At 48.2% G+C, this 23226-nt stretch overlaps 1 protein-coding gene across 1 annotated transcript in view; it reads left to right on the forward strand.

Annotated features, from left to right (window-relative positions):
* SNX29 (sorting nexin 29) overlaps positions 1 to 23226 on the forward strand; it is a 443554-nt gene that overhangs the window by 89782 nt on the left and 330546 nt on the right. The window contains exons 13-14 of the mRNA XM_025046099.1: positions 12139 to 12202; positions 14356 to 14484. Of these exons, the coding sequence (XP_024901867.1) occupies positions 12139 to 12202; positions 14356 to 14484 (193 nt within the window). The remainder of the gene's footprint in view (positions 1 to 12138; positions 12203 to 14355; positions 14485 to 23226) is intronic.

The raw sequence follows: 23226 nt of genomic DNA on the forward strand, positions 1-23226 counted from the left end.
TCAATTTATTCTGCAAATCTGTGACATCGTGGGGCCAGAGAATTCTGGCTGTAGATGCTTGGAACCAGAGGGGAGGGAGGGGTGCTACCAGTGTTTTTTTTGTTTTTCTTCTTAGATGAGATTCCCATTGTATGATAGGGATTGGATTCTCATCCACAACCACAAAGCAAGAGAATGGGTCCTCAGTTTACTCAAGGATTATAGATTCATATGACTTCAGGAGCCAGGCCAGTAAAGCCTCAGGCAGGGGTGCAGTCGCATGGAGTAGGACGTGCTATTTTGCTGGCCCCGACTGCACGACACAGGTCGTGTGTGTGTGTGTGTGTGTCGGGGGGTGGTTACTAAGTCGAGTCACACCCTAATGGCAATAGGATGGCTGAAGTTACTCAGCAGTGCCCGTGTGAATACCTTTGTAGCACGTGCCATCTCCATGGGTGCCTACCTACTTAGCCGTTTTGCAGGAATTATCCAACAGTATCTAATTCCACTCGCCACTGTAACCCAGACACTTCGCTGGTTTCTGGTGCGTGCTTCTCGCTGGGCCTTTCTCTGTAAAACACTTGTGCACGTCACTGGCGTTTCCTGCCGAGGAGAGCGAGAGTGGGGCGTGATGCTAAACCGCCCTGCTGCACCCTGCAGTCGCATCCCTCGGAGGCGGGCAGCTGTCTTCCACCCCGTTCCTCTCACCCCCATCCCATTCTCCAGAATGGATTTTCAGCTCTATCTGTGATGATTTGTCGTTAAATTTGAAGTGAATGTGGTAAAATAGTAATCGACTGTGCTGGGAGGTGAGGTCATGGTTATCTACTGTACAAATTTCTGAACTCCTCTGAGACGTAGTGACTTTAAACAACTATACTTCCTCACTGGGAAACAGTTTGACGGTTCTTCAAAAAGCGAATCGAATTACCACGTGACCCCACAATTCCACTTCTAGATGTATAACCCAAAAGATTTATAACTAGGGACTCAAACAAATATGTGTACACACATCTTCATGACAGTGCTAGTCACAAAAGTCAAAAGATAGAAACAGCCCAGATGTCCTTCAGTGGGTGAATAGATGAACGACCCGAGGTCTGTCCATACAATGGAATGTTATTCAGCCATAATAAGAAATGAAGTATTGATACTACGGTGTGGATTAACCTTGAAATCATTATGCTAAGTGAAAGAAGCCAGCAAGACACAAAAGGGGACATATTGTAGGATCTGTTCATGTGGAACAGCTGGCATAGGAAATTGCATAGATCACTGTTTGCCAGGGGGAGGGGTAATGTGGGAGAAACTGCTCCATGGGGAAGGGGGTCGCACTGTGGAGTGGTGGGCCTTTTTTGGAACTAGATGGAGGTGGCGGCAGCACAACATTGTGGATGTAATAGATGGCGCTGAATCATTCACTCTAAAGTGGTTAACTTTATGTTTTGTAAACTTTACCTCAATACGTTATTTTTAAAAACCACAATTATAATACCCCTCCCCCACCCTTTCTCTCCTCTTGCTGGCCAAATAAGTCACTGAGTTCTATTCTCCTTGAAGTGACCTTTGAAACTTTCTATTTTTAGTTCTTCTGGCAGATACCTCTTTAAAGCTAAATGATGTGCTGATGTCTTTTTTTCTTTTTAATTTTAGATAAGTGTGGAGACTACTGCTTGACTCCTAGATATGAAATATGTGAAAATGTCTGTCATTAAGAGACCTCCCCCCACCCTGAGTTAACTCCTGCTAACTTAATGACAGTTTCATGTGTACTGAGGTGCTGTCTTTTCTAGGCCTTTCTGGTCCCTGAGTTAATCACTTTGAGGTTCCTGGGGAGCTGCCCTGGGGTGTCTAGTCACTGCCATTCCATTCTCTCCGTCTCCTGGAGGTCTCTGCTTCCATTAGCGATCTCCTCGGGCCCCTTCTGGCCCTATACTGTCTACATTCTCTGATGTGGGACAGAAAGCTGATTAAAAAAAAAAGGCTGCGCATGTGTGTGCTACTTATCTTGACATTTCCAAGCTGATTGGTGGTCAGGAACTCCAGCTTTAGGGCAGGGCCGTGATTGCTTGGGCCTGCCTGCTAAGAACCTTAGTAATAGCTTTTAAAATTGGTTTGTATAAAAATGTGGATTCTGGCTTCTCTTGACAAATGAGATTTGGAGGCAGCCTAGGCCCCTTTTCCTACCATCCCGCATCCCTCTGAAGACTTCATCGCATTCACTGTCATTACCTGTGGGGCCATGTCTGCACTTGCTTTTGAGACACTTGCCTTAAGGTTTGTACTGCAAGTCACTATAAACACTGTGTGTGTGTGTGTGTGTGTGTGTGTGTGTGTGTGTGTGTGTGTGTGTGTGTGTGTGTGTGTGTGTGAGAGGGAGAGAGAGAGAGAGAGAGAGAGAGAGAGATCACACACATGAATGAGCAAGAGAACCCAAATTACACACATGGAAACATTAATAAAGATCTAGAACTTTATCAAGATATTACAAGGTATTTTTTTCCTGTCCCTCGTGATTTTCTTATATTTCTCAGTCTGTTCCCATGAGTTTCTCAAGCTTTTTCTTTTCCTTTCCAGATTATATAGAAATAATAGTTTTAAAGCCCAGGGTGGGGGCTTGGGGTGGCAGATTTAATCAGAGTGCTGATTTTCCAAGAGGACAGAGAAAGGTTGGCAGAGTTGCTGGAGGCCTTGCACTGGGAGCTGGTGAGTGTCTTGAGGGCGTGTGCTCCGCGAGGGGATGGCTAGGCCTGGTGCTGCCAGCGTGGTTGGGGCCAGGCTTCCGAGGAGCCTGGCCGGTGTGGGTCCTCGCCCGGCCTTCTCCTGGCCGTGTGGCCTGGGGCAGGCACTTCCCTCCTCTGGGCCTTTTGCCCCATTCACGTTATGGGTGTCGTAATCCTTGCTTCTCGGCGATGTTATCCTTGGTGAGTTTTAAATGAGGTTGTGTGTTTAAGGTGCCTTCTGCCTTCCTGGGTGTACCGAAAACAGCCACTGGCCACTGGAGCACTGGGAACGGGTCTTGTAGCATTTTTTTCCCTCATATCATAACAAACTGCAAAGTCAAAACCCTGGGCGGGCAGGAGAGAGCAACAGAACAAACAGCTAGAATGGCCCGAGATTGATTTTAAAAGTTACGTTTGGAGCTCAATATAGTTTATCCTTTCTCTGGGAGATAAAAGGAAAGGGACTGGGTAGGCAGAAAAGATTAAAAAAAAAAAAGCAGTATGTTAAGTTTGAAAAATGACGGTCTAGGTTAAGTATATATTCAGAAACTTTTTTTTTTCTGTGCATGTACCCTCGCGAGCTCTCTCTTTAAATACAACTGAGTATGGGCCCAGGGGAGTGTTTGTAAAGACTCTTTTGAGGTCTTTGGAAAAAGATGTTGAATAAAGCCAAAGAATTATTACACAGATCTATGTATGTGACAGAGTGTGTGCGCACGCATGAGTCCAGATGTATGTATCGAGTCTCCTCCCTGTTTAATTTGGAAAGGGGAGTTGAAGATCAGTTAATCTTAAGATAATTTCCCCCGCTGGAGGGCCTTTAATGGCCGAAGGTGGGAAGACTCTCGTCTTTCCCTCAACGTCACTTTATACAGCACCCTCTGACGCCCATAATCATTGCGTGGTGGGTGAGGGTTACCTGTACTGCATGCCTGTGTTTATTTTTGGGTCCCTGCTCTGCTGACCTGCTTGAGATCGGGGATTCAGGTGGTCAGTGCCGAGGAGGGAGGGAAATGGTTCTGTGGGCTTGTCCAGTTTTAGATTATGGTAGTGACATAAGAATTTGTCTCCTTCCTTCCACGTGTAGCTATCTGAGACACATATTGGAAAAAACTCAGTTTGAGCCCGAATCTCTGTCACTGAGGCAGGAGGTTGCAGCTGTGAACCCGCTGGTTAGCACTCTCTGCTGGGGCCTTGAACTTACCATTAAATGCAGTTGCCATTTCTGCCCGGCCCATCTGTGCTCAGTTCCTGGAGATGAGGGCCACGTTTTCCCAGTGGGTGTCAGTCATCCTCTTGTTCATGAATTCACTTGTTCATCTGGCCCTTGACTCATTTTAGTCCCATGTACCGTGCCTGGGGCTGTGGCGAGCCCTGGGGCCCCTGTTCTCAGGGACTCGCGGGCTTGGGGATAGGGGGGCTTTGGGAGCCAGAGCCACAGATGAACAGTTCCAGCCTGGGGGCCGAGTGCTATTGTGGAGGTTTACACATGCTAGGTGGGGGGCTTGGGGAAAGACGGGTCCAGTGACCTCTCCTTGGCTTGTTTGGCTTGAGGACTCAGCACCCGCTCAGGTTAGGAGCACAAGGGCAGAGTGTTGTAGGGCTCCAAGGGGCCTGGGTGCTGGCTGGGGGTACTGCGGGACCTGGGAGGCCACGCCTCTGTCCTGTCTGCTTATGTTTATGTTATGCTGCTCTTGGAGAGCTGTCTTGGCTACATTGGCGCAGCAAGGGACCAAGTCAGTCGGTGGCAAGCTTACCAAGGCTCTCTTCAGAGGTCGGGCTCTGTGGCATTACCACAGCATCAGGCCACAGGGCCGAGGCTCTCTTCAGAGGTCGGGCTCCTCTGTGGCATTACCACAGCATCAGGCCACAGGGCCCTGGGGCACACGTTTGGCACGTCAGATGCCGGCCGCGTTGCTCAGCGTTTTCTCCGTACAGGGTGGGCTTGCCCAGAGAGGTTTTACTGGCTTTTGTCTTTGGTGGGCTCCTTCCCTGTGCCTGCATCTCATTTGTCCCAGGCCAGGACTCTGCATCTGGTGACAAGAGAGCCCTGGTAAACTACCCTTGGCTCTCGTTAGAATAACTTGAACTGTTTATGTTTGGATGAGCTACATCGTCCCATCCCCCTTCATCTCTAGGCAGAGACTTGGCCTATGCCAAACTTCTGGAAGATTCGGTATGATTGGCTTAGCCTCCCTAGGTCCCACCAGCTAAAGCTTCGGATGGGTGGGAACTGGAGGCCTCTGAGGGCAGAGAAGGGACATGAATGAGACAGGACAGGCCTGCTGCCTCATGCACCTGCCACAGCCAGCAGGCGAAGGTGTCACAGGAGAGGTGATCCTGAGCTGAAACTTAAAGGAGGCTACAAGTTGGGGAGGCAGCCAGGCCTTCCAGGTCCTGGGAACAGAGAGAAGGGGAGCGGGTTTGATGCAGTGGGAGGCGAAGCAAGGGGAAGCCGAGGAGACAGGCCGAGGCCCGAGCCAGAGAAGCAAGCGGCTGTGGTGCGTGTGGGCTGCGGCTTTGCTGCGGCTTCGAACTGCGGCAGGGCGGAGGCAGTGGTTGAGCCCCGGATATAGATTCAGCTGCCTTGGGAGACCAGAGAGGCTGGAAGAAGGTGATCTAGGGCAGGAGGCTGAGCAGGGACAGCCAGAGACAGAGTTGAGGGCATCTTTGAAGAGGTGGTGAGGGATATCCGGTGTCTGCAGCGGCAGCTGCTCAGCGGCTGTTCTACATCGGTGAGTGCCTGGTCCATAGGCTCTTGCTGGTGTCTCGCCTGTGGCCCTGCCGATTTGCACCAGTGTCTGGCAGGCCACATGCCTCACCACAGAGAGCCACCTTCAGCCCTGAACCCAAGAGGGCTGGTGGTGGGGGAGCGGAGGGCAGCTTCTGGATGTTCTCCTAAGATGAGTTGGCAAACCTTTGGACAGGGATCAGTAACCCCTTTCTGGGAAGGGCCATATGGCAGATATTTTCGGCAGTGCAGGCCCCTTGGTCTCTGCCACAACAGCTCTGGCATTGTAGCATGGAAGTAGCCATAGATAGTGTGAAAACGGATGAGCGTAGCCATTATAACACTGTCGCCGATCCCTGCCCCTCCTAGGAAGTCAGCAATATTAGCATCATTTTTCCGAGGGTACTGAGAGGCAAAGAGGCGGTCATTTGCCCAGGGTCGCAGAGGTGAGACATAGAGGATCTGGGATTTGATTAGAAAACCTGTGTTCTTTCTGCGCTGCCCGTTTGCTGCCTTGATGTTAGGTTGGACCTTCATGTGCAGAAGCTAAAAAAAAAAAAAAAAAAAAAATCAAAACTCATTTCCTTAATGGAGTTGTTTTTTGCTTTCATGTTAAGAAAGACTTCTGATGCTGCAAGATGTTTGTTCACATATTTATAGAGCTTTTATTGCTGCATTTCACATTATTTAAATGGTCTGAAATTTATTTTGATACATAGCAGAAGCAGAGATTTGTCTTGTTTCTTGTTCTCAAAATGATTCCTTGCCCTGGCAACATTTGTGGACAAATCCATCTTTTCCACGGTGATTGGGAACGCTGCCCTTTATCCCGGATCGACTGCTTGCGGTTAAAGTTAACATTCTCCTGTGGACTTGACTGGATTGGCTGTTCAGTTCTCTGAAGCCAAGCCAGCAACTGGTTTTGAGATGGATGGTCCTTTGCCTTTCAGTCTGAAGACGGGGAGACCCAGCTCAGCCAGGCTCTGCAGAGCTGCGGTGCAGAAGCCCTGCTCTGTCGTCACTTGTCATGTGTGCCGTGGCAGGTAATAGAGGAAGGAAATCAGTGATAGACTAAACAAATAATGGGACGCGCAGTGCTGGGGAGACCTCTGCCAGCGTGTGTCACTGGTGCTTGGAAAAATATAAAATTTATGCAATATATGGAAATCAACTCAGACGTTACACACGTACTGGATTTACTGCTCAAGAAGAGTCAGCAAAGTGAATGCATTTAAAGTGAAAGAGCGTTTTTTTTGGGGAGTCAGGGATACTAGCTCTTGGGCCATTTCCATGAATGTTCTGTGATGGCAGCATAGAGAATGCAGAAGGGACAGTCCCACAGCCTTGTTTCCATGACGGATTTTCCCTAGAATTCCCAGTAGAAGAATACGGCTTTTGATGTAGATGCCGATATGGGGGCGTGGTCCACGGAGCTGAAAATGCACAGTGTGGAATGGAAGGGTTCTGCCAGCACAATGGCGTGGATTGGGTCAGCGTTGGTCATCCACTATTCCTGTGGCTTCTGCGCAATGTGACTCATGTCCCCTTCAAGGAGAGCTTGTGGCCGAGAGCTCTCATTACAGTGACTGTGGCTGTTCCTTGCCAGAAGAACATTCTTCTGTTTTCTGGAACTATCTGGGAAGCAGTTCTTCCTCTGAGTTTTCTTTTCCCCCGCGGAATATACAATTTTCAGTTGCAAAGTCTGAGTGGCAGTATTCGGGGTCCCCTCATGCTTTGCCTAAAAGCCCGGAACCCAGACTCTTGCTCAGTCTCCTCCAGGTGACACCTCACTCCCTGGGTCTGCTTTCCCATGTCGCCCATGGTGATAAAGGCTGTTTGACTCTTCAGAAAATTCCATTATCCAGTCTGCTGATTTAGGGCGTAGACCACTTTAAAGAATTCTTTTTATTTCCCAAGATCAAGGTACACAGGAGCTCAGTAAATCTCCTAACTCCTGAGAAGGGCTCAACTGAAACAGTCTATACTTGGGCGGTCATTACTACCTTTTCCCTGTCTTTCCGTCCCCACCATGAGGAGAAAGGCACTGATTCCAGTGATCGGTAACATTTGCTGAATGCTTTCTATGTGCTGGGCATTGTTCTAAGCACCTCATTTACATAGACCTTATTGAGTCCTTGCAACGCTTGTATGAGATAGTGACTCTTAAGATCCCATTTTATAGATATGGGACTTGGTGCTCACAGAGGGTGAGCAACTTGCCCAGAGTGACCCAGGTGCAGAGTCAGGATTTAGACCTGGGTCCTGACAGATTGCTGTCCCTACATCTGAGGCCAGGTAAAGGGTCAGTGGTGCCCTAGTGTCTCCAGGAGAGGGCATGAAACAAACATCTCAGCATCAGGATCGCATTTGCAGAGGCAGGCTGCTCCCTCCGGGAGAGGCTCAGCATAGCTGAGGGACCGCTCCTGTCCTGTGCAGTCTGGGGTGCCCTGTGCTGAATGCACTGGTGGTGGGGGTGCCTGTGCCATGTGCTCTGCCAAGCTCTCATCCTGCTTAGACCTTGTGCAAGCGGTTCACTAGCATAAGTCAGACGTGCGCGTGATGTGCCGCCACTGAACAGAAGCCTGGAGAGTGGAGTATGGTCTCTGACTAAGAGATTTCCCTGGGGGTTGGTGGGAGGGAAGGATGACTTGGCAGAGCACAAGATTTTTACGGCCGTGAAGCTATTCCGTATGATGCTCTAATGTGGATACATGTCAGTATACACTTGTCCAGACTCACAGAATGCCCAACCCAAGAGTGAATGCCGATGGAGAGCCTTTGGGAGACCACGATGAGACCACGATGCGCCCGCGTGTGTTCATTTGTAACAGGATGCCACTCCGGTGGGGGGCGTTGGTAATGGGGGAGGCTGTGCATGTGGCGGGGGGCAGTGGGTGGGCGGGAGATCTCTGTACTTTCCTTGCAGTTGTGCTGTGTGTGAACCTAAAACTGCTCCAAAAAATATCTTAAAAAAAAAAAAATTTCATGTCTTTCAGCCTCAGACCTCAATTATGAATATCCTATTCCTTTGCTCCCCTGTGAAGTTTGGGCCAGTTGCGAACCCCAGTGGGAGAGGAGGCCATATCAGGAAATACAGAATTCAGACAGGCCTCAGGATACAGAGGCAGCTTCCCAAGTGTGTGGTATAGCACACGGTGGCAGCCTCACCGCCCGCTCAGGGTTCTGGAAGACGAAGCCAGCGAGATAGCACCCTGCTGTCTTCAGTAATATATTATGCTACGCTTGCTTTTTTTTCCCCCCCCCCATGGCTATGGTGTTATGGGAATAAGTTACTGTCATTTTTTTGTTTTTGTTTTTTTATGGATTAATCAGCGTTTTCAGTTAAATCATTTTAAACTTGAGCATTAGGATGAGTTCTAAATTATTAATGCTGCCTGCTGCAGTCCAGAAGAGGCAGTGCCTGGACACAGCACTGTCCCGTCTCATCTCTCCTCTGAACCTTACAGCACCCCACGGGGGTGGGAAGCTGGGTCCTGTTCGCTCCTTGTGCTGGAAATAAAGGCTCACAGAGGCCGAGGCAGTGGTCTAAGTCCTTGAGCCAGAGCCTCAGTTACCTGGTCAAATTCAGAATGCAGAGTCATACAGACTCTTTCATCGTAGGTGCGTGTGAACGTGTATTATTTATTGTTCTCCATTAAGAAATCCTTCTTCAAGGACATTCCTTCCTTAGGTAAGTTGGCCCGGCTCTCTTCCTGGGAAGGTATCTCGTACCCAGTAGGTGCTCAATAGATGTTTACTGTTGAATGAACAAATGTGTGAGCTCGGGGCCATCGTAACTGCAGGCAGAGCGTGGTGTGGGCAGGCCGCCCACTCTCCGTAGCTTCTCTGTGTCCCATGCCAGCTCGCTTTTCCCTGGGGCTTCGAGGCAGCCACTCAGCCCCTTTCTGTATCTCTAGGCTGGTTAACTCTGCCATGGCCTAACCTTCCTTCCTTCTCAGTCCTGCCTGCTCCCCCATCTTCCTAATCTTATGATCTTTTCTGGAAATGCTTTTTCTACCTATGTTTTCTGATGAAAAATTTCAAATGTTGAGAAAAGTTGAGAGGGTCATATATGGTCTGTTCTTATAACATGTGGCAGGAACTGGGCCTCCCAGTGTCCTGATGTGGCTCCATTACCTGGACCCGTGCCGTTCAGCGGCCTTCGTTGTGGACATAGCACACACGCGACATCGGTCTTCTCCCCAGCCCTCCTACCTCAGTCACCGCTGTGCGTCTTCACAGCAGCGTCAACCTGGAGCCACAGGTCTCGGTTTCGATCCTGGCTCTGGCATTTAAAGGTGTGTGTTGTGTGACTGACTTAATAACCTCCCCAGGTTTGTTCTTCATCCGTACAGTGGATCGATGTCACTGTGAGGGGCCGATCAAACAGTAGCTCTGCATTACTGCCTGTGGGCGGTGGCAGTTATCGTGTTGCTTAGGGCTGGATGCGGAGTTTGCAGTTGGACAGGTTTATATTCAAATTCCAGCTCTGTTTTTACATTTAATTTCTTTGAGTCTGTAAAACGGATTTGAAGATAGCTTCCTGCAGAGCCGATCCGCAGCACCAATGAGACAATGTGCATGAAACATTTAAGTGGTGGCTGCTCGAGCTGTCATCAAGTCCTTAAGGTTGGAAGCTTCCCGGGGGCACCTTCCCTGCCACGTACCTTCACTCTGGCAAGGTCTGAGGCTGCTGGGTTCTGCCCTTGTTGCGTGCCACCCTCACCTTTTTCATGTCACTCTGCCTTCCTCTTGTGACCCGACTCACACCTGGTCAGGGCCTTCGCATGTGCCTTTTGCTGTGTGCAGTGGTTTTCCTCCGCACAGCAGCAGGCTGGCACCCGCTCTCCACCAGGCCTCTGCTCACGTGTCGTCTCCTCGGAGACGCCTTCCCAGAGCACCCGTGGGAGATGGCACCACGCCCGCCATCAGTCTCACGTCGCCGTCGTTTTCCTCCTGGCACCCCCATTACCCTGAGTGTGACGTGCGCATTTGTTTGATTGTCCCCCCTACTAGGGAGAAGGCCTCTTGTGCGGGCAGGGACTTTGGTCTGTTTTATTCTCTCTTCACCTGCAGTGCCAAGGACAGTGCCTGTGTCTTTAGGTGCTTGACAAATGCATGTTGACCCATTGGTTTTTGGTTCTTCTTGGTGATGGCGACACCAGGAGAGGGCTGCCTGAGGAACAGACCTCCTCGCGGGCACCGTAGGAGGCCCCGTTTCTGCAGTGGGGAAGCCAGGGTGACCTCTTAGTCACATCCTCACCACACAGATGTGGCTGCTCTGGACTGGAAAAGACAGCGGAGGGTCTGTTTTTTTGTCCCACCTCATCTGAACAGAGGAGCTTCTCCTGGAGGTTGGGGAGGAGCCCCCATAATTCATTTCCTTTCTTCCCCGTGAGACCTGGGCTGCGGGCTTCCACTTCCTCCACTGCCGTCTGAGGACCGCGTTGGTCTCATCACCCCATTTCTTCCCCAGGGTCTCTGACGAGCCTTTCTCCCTGCGTCCGAGTGTAAGGGGCAGAGACCCACCTGTTTATCTGTCTTCTTCCTCCTCTGTTTCCTCTTCTTTGCAGTAATTTATAGCCTATTAGAATGGGACGGTGGCACGTGTTTGTTAGGTGTGTATAAAAAATTAATTGAGATAGTTAGTGCCTGTAAGGGCTTTCAACAGAACTTGACAAGTGTAAGCATTCAAATATTAGCTAAAAGGAAGAAACCAACAGACCATCCTTCCTTCCGAAAGAGGACCTGAAGCAGCATATTAAAACAAACAAAAAAATAAATAAAGCGAGGCCAGTTATAGGTAAATTGGCACAGGTGGAGAGACTGGTTGGAGATCCCAGGTGAGGTTAGGGCACGTCAAGGTGGCCACATGGCCACGTACGATCACTAGATGTGCAATTTTGGCCGTGAACCTCCTAGCAGCCAATCCCAAGAGGGAAATATTGTTCATAGAGTTTTTTGGGGCAGAGTGAACAACCCAAAGCAAAATTGGCTCTCCAGGAGAAACTCAGAAGTTCAGGTCTTGAGATCTGAGTGATATGGTGAACAATGTTCTTAATATATGGTGGACAGTGACAGCGGTTGTTTGACGTAGTAGGAAACTTGGGTGGTTGTCTAATTTAAAGGTGTGGTTTCCTATCAATGAATGCTTTTCTACACAAAAGGTATATGGAAGAGTAGCTCCTGTAAGTAGCTGTGGACTTACAGGAGAGGGGACCCCTCCCCCCTTACAGTGTCGCCTGTATGCTAACTATGGCAGTCGGTGAAGGAAAACCAGATAGCTTCCTAAACCTGAGTAAGCATTTCTGTGTCAATGTGGACCCAAGTGTGACTCGATCTGCTTCCGTCTGATCTGTTGATAAATAGCTATAACTGGGAATTTGTCATTGTTCAAAACAGATGTTGTCCAGTAGCAGAGACTTAGAAAAACACTTAGAAATTGCAAGCCCTTTTCCAGAGCGGCTGAGTGTGTTCACCAAGGAAACACCTCTGCATTTGTTCCCATCTGCCCCACCTTTCCATTTTGTGTGATCGTGTGAGCCCATTGGATAACGGAGACCGTGTAGGGCTTATTTTTGAAAGGGAAAGGGAAGTTGTCTAGACAAGTCACCCAAAATAGTGCATAATTGAGATCGGTGAGAGCACGGTGTAACAGGCGAGACCGACCCGCTGATTAATTTTGACTTCGCTTTCTTCCCTTAGATGAACTGCGACAAGCCATCGTGGCCATGATGAATAGGAAAGAGGAGCTGGAGGAAGAGAACAGGTACCGAGATCTTCAGGCTCGAGGCAGAGGTTCTGCCTTCGTCATTCTGCCTCTGAGATGGAAAAAATATCACAGATGGAGGAAATTTTGCGTTGTTGGCAAAATTGCAGCCAATGGTTTCTTGCTTTTTGCCTGGAAAGTACAACTTTAGTGTATGTGTATTGTAGCCTGAGTGTTAGCAAAGGAAGAAAACCTTACAATCGCGGTACCAACTTAGAATGAACTAAGAATTTTTAAACAGCTTTTATTAAGATATTATTCACATACCATACAATTCACCCATTTAAACTATACAATTCTGTGGCATTTTGTATATTCGCAGCTATGTGCAGTCATCACCATGGTTTTAAAACATTTTCATCGTGTAGGAAGAAACCCCATCCATCCCCTTTAGTATCACTCTCCGACATGGTAAAGTGGGGTCGCTTTGGAGTAACTTTTAATTAAGAGCCTGTCAGCCATGTTCCAGGCACCTGAACACTTGTCTTAGAGTTTTTTCAAATAAGGGATGCTTGGGGCAAGATAGTATTTGAATTCTTCGGACTTCCTTAACAGCTCAGTTGTGGACATCGAGAGGACAAAGCATTTTATCTTTTATTCCCTGTTGAAACCCAAGCCGGATACTAGGCAGGGGTCAGCTGTGTCGTTGCCATCTGGCTACCTGAACAGGGGCTTTTCAACTGCCAGGACCTTGTCTAGTCTTGGCTATAGGGTGGTCAGCGGAGGGATTTGCCTGTAGGTATCTGCTGAGCTTCAGTGAACACGATTAGGCTGCTTCCCTGGGGGTTAGGGGTGGTATGTTGTGTACCTGTGTGTGTGTGTGTGAGTGTATGTGAGTGTGTGTTTACTTAGAGGGGGAATTAAGCATCCATGATGACATGGAATCATGATCCTCCTTTTTAAACCTTATTTTGGGCCCTCCTTGACAAGCTTCTCCCTCATCCTTTACAGAAACATCTAAAAGCAAACAAACATGATTTCTAAAATAAGGGAATTTTTAAAAACAGAATCTTTAGACAGTACAGTTTTCCAACTAAAACTTTCAACAAGGGGCATATAGACACTGCAGAGGTCCTTTTCCTCGGTTCAGCGGGAGCTAGTGTTTTGGAAGAAGTCATGGGTTTTGTCTTACCTTGTGAGGAGCAGTAGTCACTGTCAATTTCTTCTTCCCAGAGGAAGAAAAAATCACCCTGTTTGTGTGAGTGTCCTAGGCCCTAAGAGGGGAGTTTTCTTAAAACTCTCAAGGACCACAGGTCTTGGAAAAGTACGGTGAAGAGTGGGAGTGGGGAGGTCAGACACTTTCGCTTATATTCCGATGTCACATGACAAGTATCCCCTAGATTTGAGAGGGAGATGCACCGATGTCAGGAAATGTTTTCTAGAAATAGCCACTTAACGTCCAGCGAAATAAATGGTCAGTGGAATCATGCTCGGCTCATTTCTAGGTGGTAACTTGAGGTTATTTCTGGAAGAGCTGTCTTCTGCACTGTTAAAACCAAGGATGACAGATACGCAGGTGGACGTGTTTTAGGGGGTTAACAAACTCCATATATCACATAAAACGTGATACATGCAGCCTCAAACTATATTGCTCTGGAAACCGGTATACAAGCTTGTTTAACCTGGAGATGGCAACAGAGCAGGGTTAAAGTGTGTTTTGTGGATAGAAGTGAATATGAGAGTAGATAACTATCAGATCATCTGAGCCTATGTTCTATTTTTATGGCTCCAATTATTCTTTTGGCCTGTCCTGTCATCCTTCCTTTGTTAAATCTCTTCTCCAGTGTGGCTGTGACAAAATGGTCATGGTTTAATATGCTGCGCCTTTGAGTAGGATGTCTGTAAGGGGCCTTGCCTGGGATTCACTCAACTCATCGTTTTCCCTTGATTGAAGCTGCCCGCGGGCAACAGCCCTCAGGGGGACACAGCCTGGGCTGCAGATGGTTCCCCTGGGGCTCATCCTAATTGTTACTCTGAGGTCCTGAGCAGAGTTTGGTATTTCCTTAAATCAATTTATATGAGATAGATTTGAATTATGGTTTATGCAGAGCCTTGTGGAAAACGATGATTTGGGACTTAGATAAATAGCCGTGTTCTGGACTCTATGGACTCTGAGTTAACAGCACTTGAACCCACGTGGCCCCTCTTCCCAGGTCACTGCGGAACCTGCTGGATGGGGAGATGGAGCACTCGGCTGCCCTCCGGCAAGAGGTGGACGCCTTGAAAAGGAAGCTGGCTGAGCAGGAGGAGCGGCACGTCATGAAGATCCAGGCCTTGGCAAGGTAGAGGAGGGCGGAGGGGTCGAGGTGGCGTGGGGAGGCTTTAAAACTCAAGCATACCTTTCACCAGTGCTTCTTAATTAAAAAAAAAAAATAAGATAGGAAATAAAACTTATGCATTTGATGTTTTAATTTATTTTGTTGGATAAATATTGAATGACTTGCATGCATATGGTTCAGAAAGTACAGATGGTTAAAATGTGCGACCCCCAGCCACCCAGTTTGCCCGGAGGTGGCCTTGTTACCGGTCCCAGAGGTGCTCGTGCAGACACAGCAGATCTGGGTGCCATATTTTCTTTTCATTGTCCTCCCCTTTCTTCCTCCTTTTCTTCCTTAATGCACAATGGTGGCGTAGCCTCTGCACCTCTGACTTTACGTTGCAGAAAGTGTTCTGTGTTGGTATCCACGGGGGTGCCATCTTTAATACCACGATACCTTTTTGCCTGGCAGCATCAGAAATGGATCTGTTGACCAGTGCACCAACAGCCAGGTGTTGAGGTGGTTTCTAGTCTTTGCTCCTTCTAATGCTGCCACCGTGAATAACCTTTGCATGTATCATTTTGTTCCTATGTGGCTATATTTGTTGGAAAAATTCCTGGAAGTAGAATTGCAGGGTCAAAAATGCTGTGATTTTTTTCAGTTCGATAGAAGTCATCAGCTTGCCCTCCACGGAGGCGGAGCCATCGAATGGTCCCCACCCGGGGTGGGTCGGGGGTGTCCTTGACTACACAGCAGTGCCCACGGGGGTTTTGCTAAGATCACAGGTGGAAGATGGCACTGGCAGGCTCTTTTCCTCTCGCATTTTCCTCATTAAGAGTATAGTTGAGCCTGTTTTTATTTAAGAGCCATTTTATTTCTTTTTCTGTGACTTTGTTTATATCTTGATAAAGAAAATTATAAAGTGAACCTCCCCAAATCCCAACTCCCGTAAAAAAACATGCATTTTTACTGAATTTCTTCGCATGCAAACATATTTTTATGTACCATACTTAATATTAGTCGGCCCCCCTCCACTGCGTAAGCTTCATGTCGACCATTTCTCTGTGCCTGCATGTGGCATTTCATTGAGTTAATGTACCGTATTAAAATAACCGTTTCCAGTTCCTGGACATTTGAGTTTAGTACCCCCCCATTTTAGGTGAGCTAGGCAGTTTATTGGTTCTTTAAAACACTTTAATACAAGACCAGGAGATACATATGTCTTGCGGATGTGCAGGGGATTCTGGAGTCAAAAATCTCACAGCAGCAGTGTTTGTCATCCCTGTGCTGACAGGTGATGTGAGCGGCACTAATGTAATTGTTATGTGTATGTAATTGAAAGTTGGCACCATGATCCATTTTAAAACGACATCTCAAAAACATCAGAGTCAGTTAAATGACTAGAAGTATGGTAATCGGAGTCTGATCTGGCATTTCATCAACTGGACCACCACGGTACCTGGCCGTGCTAGAGCTCTGTGTGTAACGGTGTTTGATCACACCGAAGGCTGAAGGCAGAGACAGATTACATTCCGTGTCGTTTTGGGTTGTGCTAGGAGTCGGCTTAGCCGTGAGTCCCTGCTCCACTGCTTGAAGACTGTGTCTTTCGGGGTGAATTGTTTAACTTCTGCAAGTGTGCATGTCCTCATTTATAAAGTGGAGAGGCTAATCTTGCTCATCTGAGAGGATGAATGAGGAGGAACGTATGTGAAAGTACATAAGGCACTGGGCACAAGCGAGCTCTTGGAAGTGTGTTTGACAGTAAGTGTAGTTTAGTATGTGATAATTCTTGGGAGAGTGGGATAGAAACCCAATTTAACCAAGCAGTTTTTACTCGGAAGTCTCCTCGTTTAAACAGTGGGTAGCTAAGAGTTTAAGGTGCCTGAGTTTGCAGTTTGCAGGTAGAAGGCAAATGCTTCAGGAGAAAACAAGAAGAGACCAAACGGAGAGGTAGGACCTGTCAATTTTGAAAAATTCAACTGCTGACATGTTCCACACAAGAGTTCGCCCCTGCCAGCTGTCAGAACTCTCTTCTTGCTGCAGAAGGAGCTGCTGTCAGTGTCATCAGGTGGTGGACCCCTGTGGTCAGCTGTTGCTTGTGAGCTGTGGGGTAGGGGCAGGACAGTGAGGCTGGAGGCCAGGCCAATGTGTGTGCATTGGGGCCACCCTGTTCTCAGGTCCGTGTGTGTGTTCAGGTGGCAGGTATCATAATGCAGGTGGTTTAGCCTGGTGATTGGTGGCACTAATCCTAGCATTGGGCTCTGGGGGTCTGACGATGGCTCTACTGCTTATTAGTTGTATGAGCAAGTTAATCTCTCTGTTTCTTTAGTTATAAAATGAGGCTAGGCGAGCTCTACTTCATAGAGTTTTGTGATAAAATGAGAGACCGTATGTCGGCTCAATAAATGTGCTTCATAAATGCTCCGTAAGTGTTAACTATCATCATCATTTTTCTTTAGTATAATAATTATATTACTAAGAAACCTCATCTAATCAAAAGTTATATTTTAACCTTAATGGTGCAGAAGGAATTAAGTGGTAGGCTATTTCAGACTCAAAAAGTGAAATTACTTTTACTATATGCATTCTAAGAGTGTTCGTGTATATGAGTGTTTTACTGGTTCTAAGTATATGAGTATATGCTCATTGTAAAATTGAAACGTCCCTGAACAAATTCAGCATTTTATTTCACATTTCTTTTTGCTCAAAATTAATGATTTTCCTTTCGTGCTATCATTAATTCATTTCCCAATGAATTAAGAAAACTCAAGCTATGAAGACAGGTGTTCACAGGAAGACACACATTGACGTGAGAGAAACAAGAAAATGGGTTGTTGGGTTATTGAGACATTTTCTGTTTCTGTTCGTTGTGTTATCTCTTGCTGTGGAACAAATTACCTCCGAACTTGGCAGGTTAAAACAACAAATGTTTATGTTCCTCTACACTTTCTGTGAGTTAGGAATCTGGGAATGGCTCAGCTGGGAGGTTCTGTCTCTGAGTTTCTCATAAGGTCGCAGGCAAGCTGTTGGCCAGAGTTGGCCATCTCAAGGCTTGGCCATCTCAAGCCATCTCTGAGCCTCTGGTTCTTTGTCTGTCTAAAAATTAAAAGGAGGTGGGTGGCATGGGGCGCGCCCCCACCCCCCAATCTTGTAACCTAATCTTGTAACAGCAGGTGAGGCGATGTTAAGCAGGATCTGGGTGACTGTGTCATGGTCACTGCTGGCTCAGAAGGGCTGTGGCTAGTCCCTGTCTAGGGAAGCAGCATGGTGACTCTGGTCTTGACTGTGCCACTTAGTAACTTCTCAGATCTCAGTTTCCTGGTCTATAAACGGGGGCATAATAATCTTAACTGATATTAATATGCTTTTGGCAGTAGAAACCCAAAGTAGATGAGCTTGGGTCAGCAGGTGAGTTTTGTGTTGCTGTAACAAACTTGTCACTTCTTTTTAGGCATCACTGGACCGGGTGCTCTGGTGAGGTCAGTACCCTTCCTCGCCTCTTGGCTCTGTGTCCTCTGTGTGTTAGCATCCTTCTGAGGGTGGGCCTCTGCACACAGCCTCAGAGATGGCTTCCGGTAGCACCAAGCGTTGTGCAGGAGCGAAAGAAGAGACTCTCCTGATGTCCACATGTAACATTTTAGGACGATGCTTCAGTGGATGTGTTGTGGCCAGGAGTGGGCAGAGGCCATGATTGACGCCGGGCAGGCAATGGGCAGATAAATCACGTCCATACGTTTCCTCCTAGGATGGTGGGGAGTCCATGAGTAATGCTCCTAAGGCAGTCGGCGCACGTCCAGGCCCATCATAAACACTCAGGGGACATTCCCCGCTTTCTCCTCTTAGCTGGCGCCTTGTCTGTGGGTGGCTAGGGCTGCCGAGGCGAGGCCAGATCTGGGGCTCCTCCCTTGTCCCAGCTTCCCCTTGCGGCGAGCATCTTGGAGCCTTTCTCCACCGACCTTCATTTTACCTTCAGTTCCTCCTGTTGTTTTTCCAGCCCTGCCTGCCCAGCATGTGTCCCTTTGTTTATCTGTCCCCGATGCGCTGCCAAGCAGTGACCTGCTGTCGCAGTGTCCTGGTATGAGGCAGAACCGTATTGCACGACTGTAAGGGAAGGCTGGACCAGGAGTCTCGAGAGCCCTGCTCACATCAGGCCATCCAGCCCCTCGGGGGACCTTTATTGGCTTTCTATGAAGGCTTTAAATCTCAGTATCTCCTCGAAGGCTCAGTCTCTGCCTTTTAAAAAAAATTTATTGGAGAAATATGAAGGCTGTGCCTTTTGTGAAAAAGGCCAGTAAATCTCTTCAATGTCTATCTAAAGACATTGATTGTATTTTTTATCACCAGAGGCTGACGGTCAGAGTTGAAGAAGTCGAACGTGGGAGACACTGGCTTGAAATCTGAGCCTGTCCTGGGTTAAGGATGGCCTTCGGAACCAAGAGTTTGGGCCTTTTCATGGCCAGCTTCCCAGTTATAATACCTTCTCTAATAGCGAAGGCCAGTAGGTTTCCTCCCGTTGCCACCTCTGGGCGTGTCTGCTTGGGGTTCTGGGTTGAGAAGGATTCTGGGGTTTCACCTGGGCTCAGCAGGACGGAGTGCCGGTATTGATGAGCAATGTCTGCTGTGGACATGGGATGGGAACATGGTGGCAAGCACACCAAGAATTTACCATCCCCATGCCAGTGCTGGTGGAGCGGTGGAAACTGCTTGAGAAAGTCCCAAAGCCAAGATGGCAGTGTTGCACATGAGGCTGAAAAAGGGAGAATCTGGCATTCTTTTGTGAAGTCCCCATTATTCGGTTCTGTCTGGTAAAAGAAACGTGATCTGGAAGACTATCTCAACCCATTGCGTAAAACAAAAACTGCTCTCAGGTTTAGTAGAGACCAGAAATAAGAGCCAGTGTTTGTGCATCTTTCAAAAAATTAACATTTGCTATATTGTCTAATTCCAAAAGCCCATGTTTACGGATTGAGAGCTGGGGGGAAATATTGGGATTCTCTCACTAGAGCTGCTGCCGTGGACACCGTATGGTCTCTCTAAAAGCTCCTCTCCATTTCTCCCTCACTGGGGGAGCAGCCGCGGCTTGATTTTATTTTTTTCTTGGTTGGTAGTGGGGGTTGTACTCTTCCCAGGCACCGAGGTTCAGCCCCAATTTGTCTGACCTGGTCCACACGCTTCTGTCTCTTTCCCACGGTGACCGGGTCAGGTAACCAGGTTTGACCCAGCCAGATGTGATGATTGGACTTGGAAACGGGCACGTGATCTGATCTGGCCATGAGGACGTACTTGGAGGTTTGCTGCGACTTTGAGGGGAGATGGTCCCTTGGTCGTGGGTGGCTGGGGTGGCTCCCTCTGGACCATGTGCATGAGGGTGTGAAGGTGGGAGCTGCTTTAGCCATTTTACCACCATGAGGGAGAAAGTGTTAGGATGAGGCTTATGCTGCAGCTTGCATTGGAGAGGAGAGGTGAGGGAACCGAGTCTTATGACATCAGTGGGCCACTGATCCACCTGCCCTTGAAGCCAGGTTTTCCACTTACGTGGGTCAGTCGTCAGTCCCCTTTGCTATTTATGCCAGTTTGAGTTGGATTTTCTGTGTTTTGTTACATCAGGAGCACTCACTGATACAGAAGGCTTTGCCACCGACCTCTTGCTTGAGCATTGCCTGGGCCAGGTCCCTCTGTGCTGTCCTCCCATGGGAACCAGTGTCCTTCCAGTGGTAGTACTGGCAGTCATAAGTCAGTATTGTCTTTCCCTTCAGATGACACTCCGTGAGGGTAGTGACCATGCTTTTGCATTGACCTTGTTTCCCCGGTAACTAGCACAATACCTGATGCACAGCTGTTGAGCTGTAATGTTGGTTAAATGGGGAGCAAATGGACCACGGGACCAGTGACACTGTCACTTGGCCTGAGTCTCATTGGGAAATGTTAGCTCTTTCAACCCCTTGATGGCTCTTCTCTTTGCACCTCCTCTTGGCACCGCGTAGTCACACCAAGCTTAGCTTCAGATCTGCCGATGGTTGTCATCTGCCCTAAGGTGATATTCTGGTCATTTTTTGGGAATCGGGGCTTTCTGGAAATCTGTCAGCCATCCATTGAAATCTCACCACTTAGTGTAGATAGATGTCAAGAACTATTAGTAGGAAGTGACAGAAACCCACTGGAACTGGCTTATGGTAAAGTGCAATTGATTTGGCTTGGGTAACTTAAAAGTTTAGGGGAGGAGCTAGCTCTCTGCCCAGCTGGATCCAGGGGCTGGGGGGTGGGGGAGGGTGTCAAAGAGGACCTGTGTCTTTCCACGTCTCCCCTCTCCGTCCCTTGGTTGCTCTTCTCTTGTGGTGACCTGAGAGCCCCCAGCAGCACCAGGCATAAATCCCATCAGCTTGGCAACCCCTGCGGGGAGCGCTTCTTCTCGAGAGCTCCGGAGGAAGTCCTGGGCTTCACTGCCAGTTCCCCGGCGGGATGTGTTGTTCTTGCTGTTCCGGCTGGGTCACATGCCCCCTGGAGCCAGGAGGTGGCTGGCTTATCCTCACTGACTACAGGCTAAGTAGGGGGACAGATGCCTTTCTTCAAGAAAAAAATATCAGGCTCCTCCTACCAGATGGGGCGAAGGCTGGGTAGGCGAAGACAGCAGACGTTCCCTGCTGTGGGTCATCTCCTCGTTGCATTTGGGTTCAGTGGATTTTCCAAAGTAAGAGTACTGTGCCGTCACTCTGGAGCCAACTGTGATCAGTGAAATCTAGACTTAGCCATTCTAGTTGGTGGTCCAGGGTCCTTGCGCCGTGTTCTCCTCTGTGTCTTTCTGTGGTTGGTTCTTAATGTTTGACAGTAATACGAACTCATTAGCAAGTGCCGAATCCAGCTACTTTGCATCTTTTGATGTGGAGTGTTCAGTCTCGGCAGAATCAGTATTCTTCTTTTTAATAAAAACATTTGGTAACGAACACTCCCTTTACTACCCTGAAATGAAATTCATAGCTAATATAATCTACCTACACAACTAACTTAAAAAATCAGTATAACACCCTAACTCTAATATGAAGGAGACAGAAAAGGAAAATAACTTATAACAGAAAGTAGATTTCAATATATATTGGCTGGATGTGGCTTTGCTAGGAAACAGGCGGTTAGTGCTTGTACTACTTACAATGCATAAGTTTGGATTTAAAGGCGGTAAGAAGATCAGAAGTCCTTTTTAAGCAGAACAGAAAATGAAAGACCAGAGTCTGGGTGGACTCTAGGGTGAAAACTAATATATTCAATGTATATTAAATGAAGTAGGTTGTAGGCTGAGATTATAAACAAGTTTCTCACCTACATGAAGGGCCATCAGCATGTTTGCAAGAAGCAGGATGTCGGCTGCTCGTGGTCGTGGGCTGCCTCAGCCTCGGCCTGCCCGGACAGCCGGCATTTCTGGCCCTGTCGCCGTTGTGATGACCAAAAGCGTCTGCACGCTTTTTCCTGCTTAGGCTTCGCTATACCCTGCAGTCACCAGGGAGCTCTTAGAACTACTGTTCCCCAGTGAGACTCGTTGGAGGGTCTTTCTCCAGCCTTCTCCCTTTTAGCACCCTTTGCAAATGTACCATCAGAATTTTGTGTTCAAGAGCCTTCTGGTCCATTTGCAGCTGCTTCAGTCTTTTAGAGTCTTTGGCCAGGGACTGAACCCCGACCACACGGAATTACCCGTTGAGCTCCTCCTGCGTGTCCCGGCCCGTCCGGGCTCTCCTGTCCCTCGCGTCTCCTTGGGCTCGTTTCCCCATGGTTGCTGCCTCTCCCCCTTGGCGGAGTCTCATCAGCTGAGTGAGTCGTGCTCTTCGTCATTCTTCAGCACACCTTTGTCAGCGGCTGGCAGGTCTCTGCTGACTTACACCAGAGCAGCCAAGGAGAGTTGAGTGCATGCGGAGGGACCGGGGTGAGCACAAGACACACGTGTCAGGGCAGGAGACAGGGTGGCCTAGGAGGAGCTGGGTTCCTGAGGTCTAATGCTACAGAAATCCGGTGAAGGGCAGGTGGTTAGTTAATACGCATTTGTCGATTGACTCATCAAACGTATATTCCATGTTCAACTTAGTCCATCAGAGAAAAACAAGATAATGTAGCTGACTCTCACCTCTAGGTGCTGAAAATCGAGGGGGGATATATAAACAAAGATTTTAATAACCCTTGGCTGACAGTTCCTCATGCTTCAGCTGAGTCGGCCATTGTCAGAAGGAAGTATAGTGTAATGGTGTGGCGGGGGATAAGCTAGGACCGAGCGTAAGGTGAGGCGTGAGGCTCCTGGGGTGCAGAATTGAAGGGGGTGTTCACTCCGAGGGTCATGCAAGTGCTTCTGCCACTTCAAGTTCTGTGATTTCAGATGGCCATTTTACCCCTTTTGCTTCTCATCTGGAAAACTGGGATAATAATAGTCTCTCTCTCAACATACAGTGTGTAAGAGCCGATGCATGAGAAGCGCCAAGCACAGGAAGTGCCCCGAGTAAGCACTTAGTAAAAGGCAGCCATGATGATTATTATTGGTTTTGTGGAAGTAAATTAGTCCTTCATTCAAGGCTGCAAAGAGTCATTTTCTGGAGTTCATCTGGCCTGCTGTTCCTCAAATGTAACTAACTTTCTAACAGAATTCTCTGGGTTGAAGAGTAAATGCCTTGCTTAGACTTTGCTATACACCGCAGTCACCAGGGGAGCTTTTAAAACTATGTCCAGGCCACCCTCCAGACCAATTAAGTCAGACTCTGTGGCGGCGAGACCCCCGCCGCTCGGGCAGTTCCA

This window comes from Pteropus alecto, unplaced genomic scaffold (genome assembly GCF_000325575.1).
Source record: "Pteropus alecto unplaced genomic scaffold, ASM32557v1 scaffold34, whole genome shotgun sequence".
Classification (NCBI taxonomy): domain Eukaryota; kingdom Metazoa; phylum Chordata; class Mammalia; order Chiroptera; family Pteropodidae; genus Pteropus; species Pteropus alecto.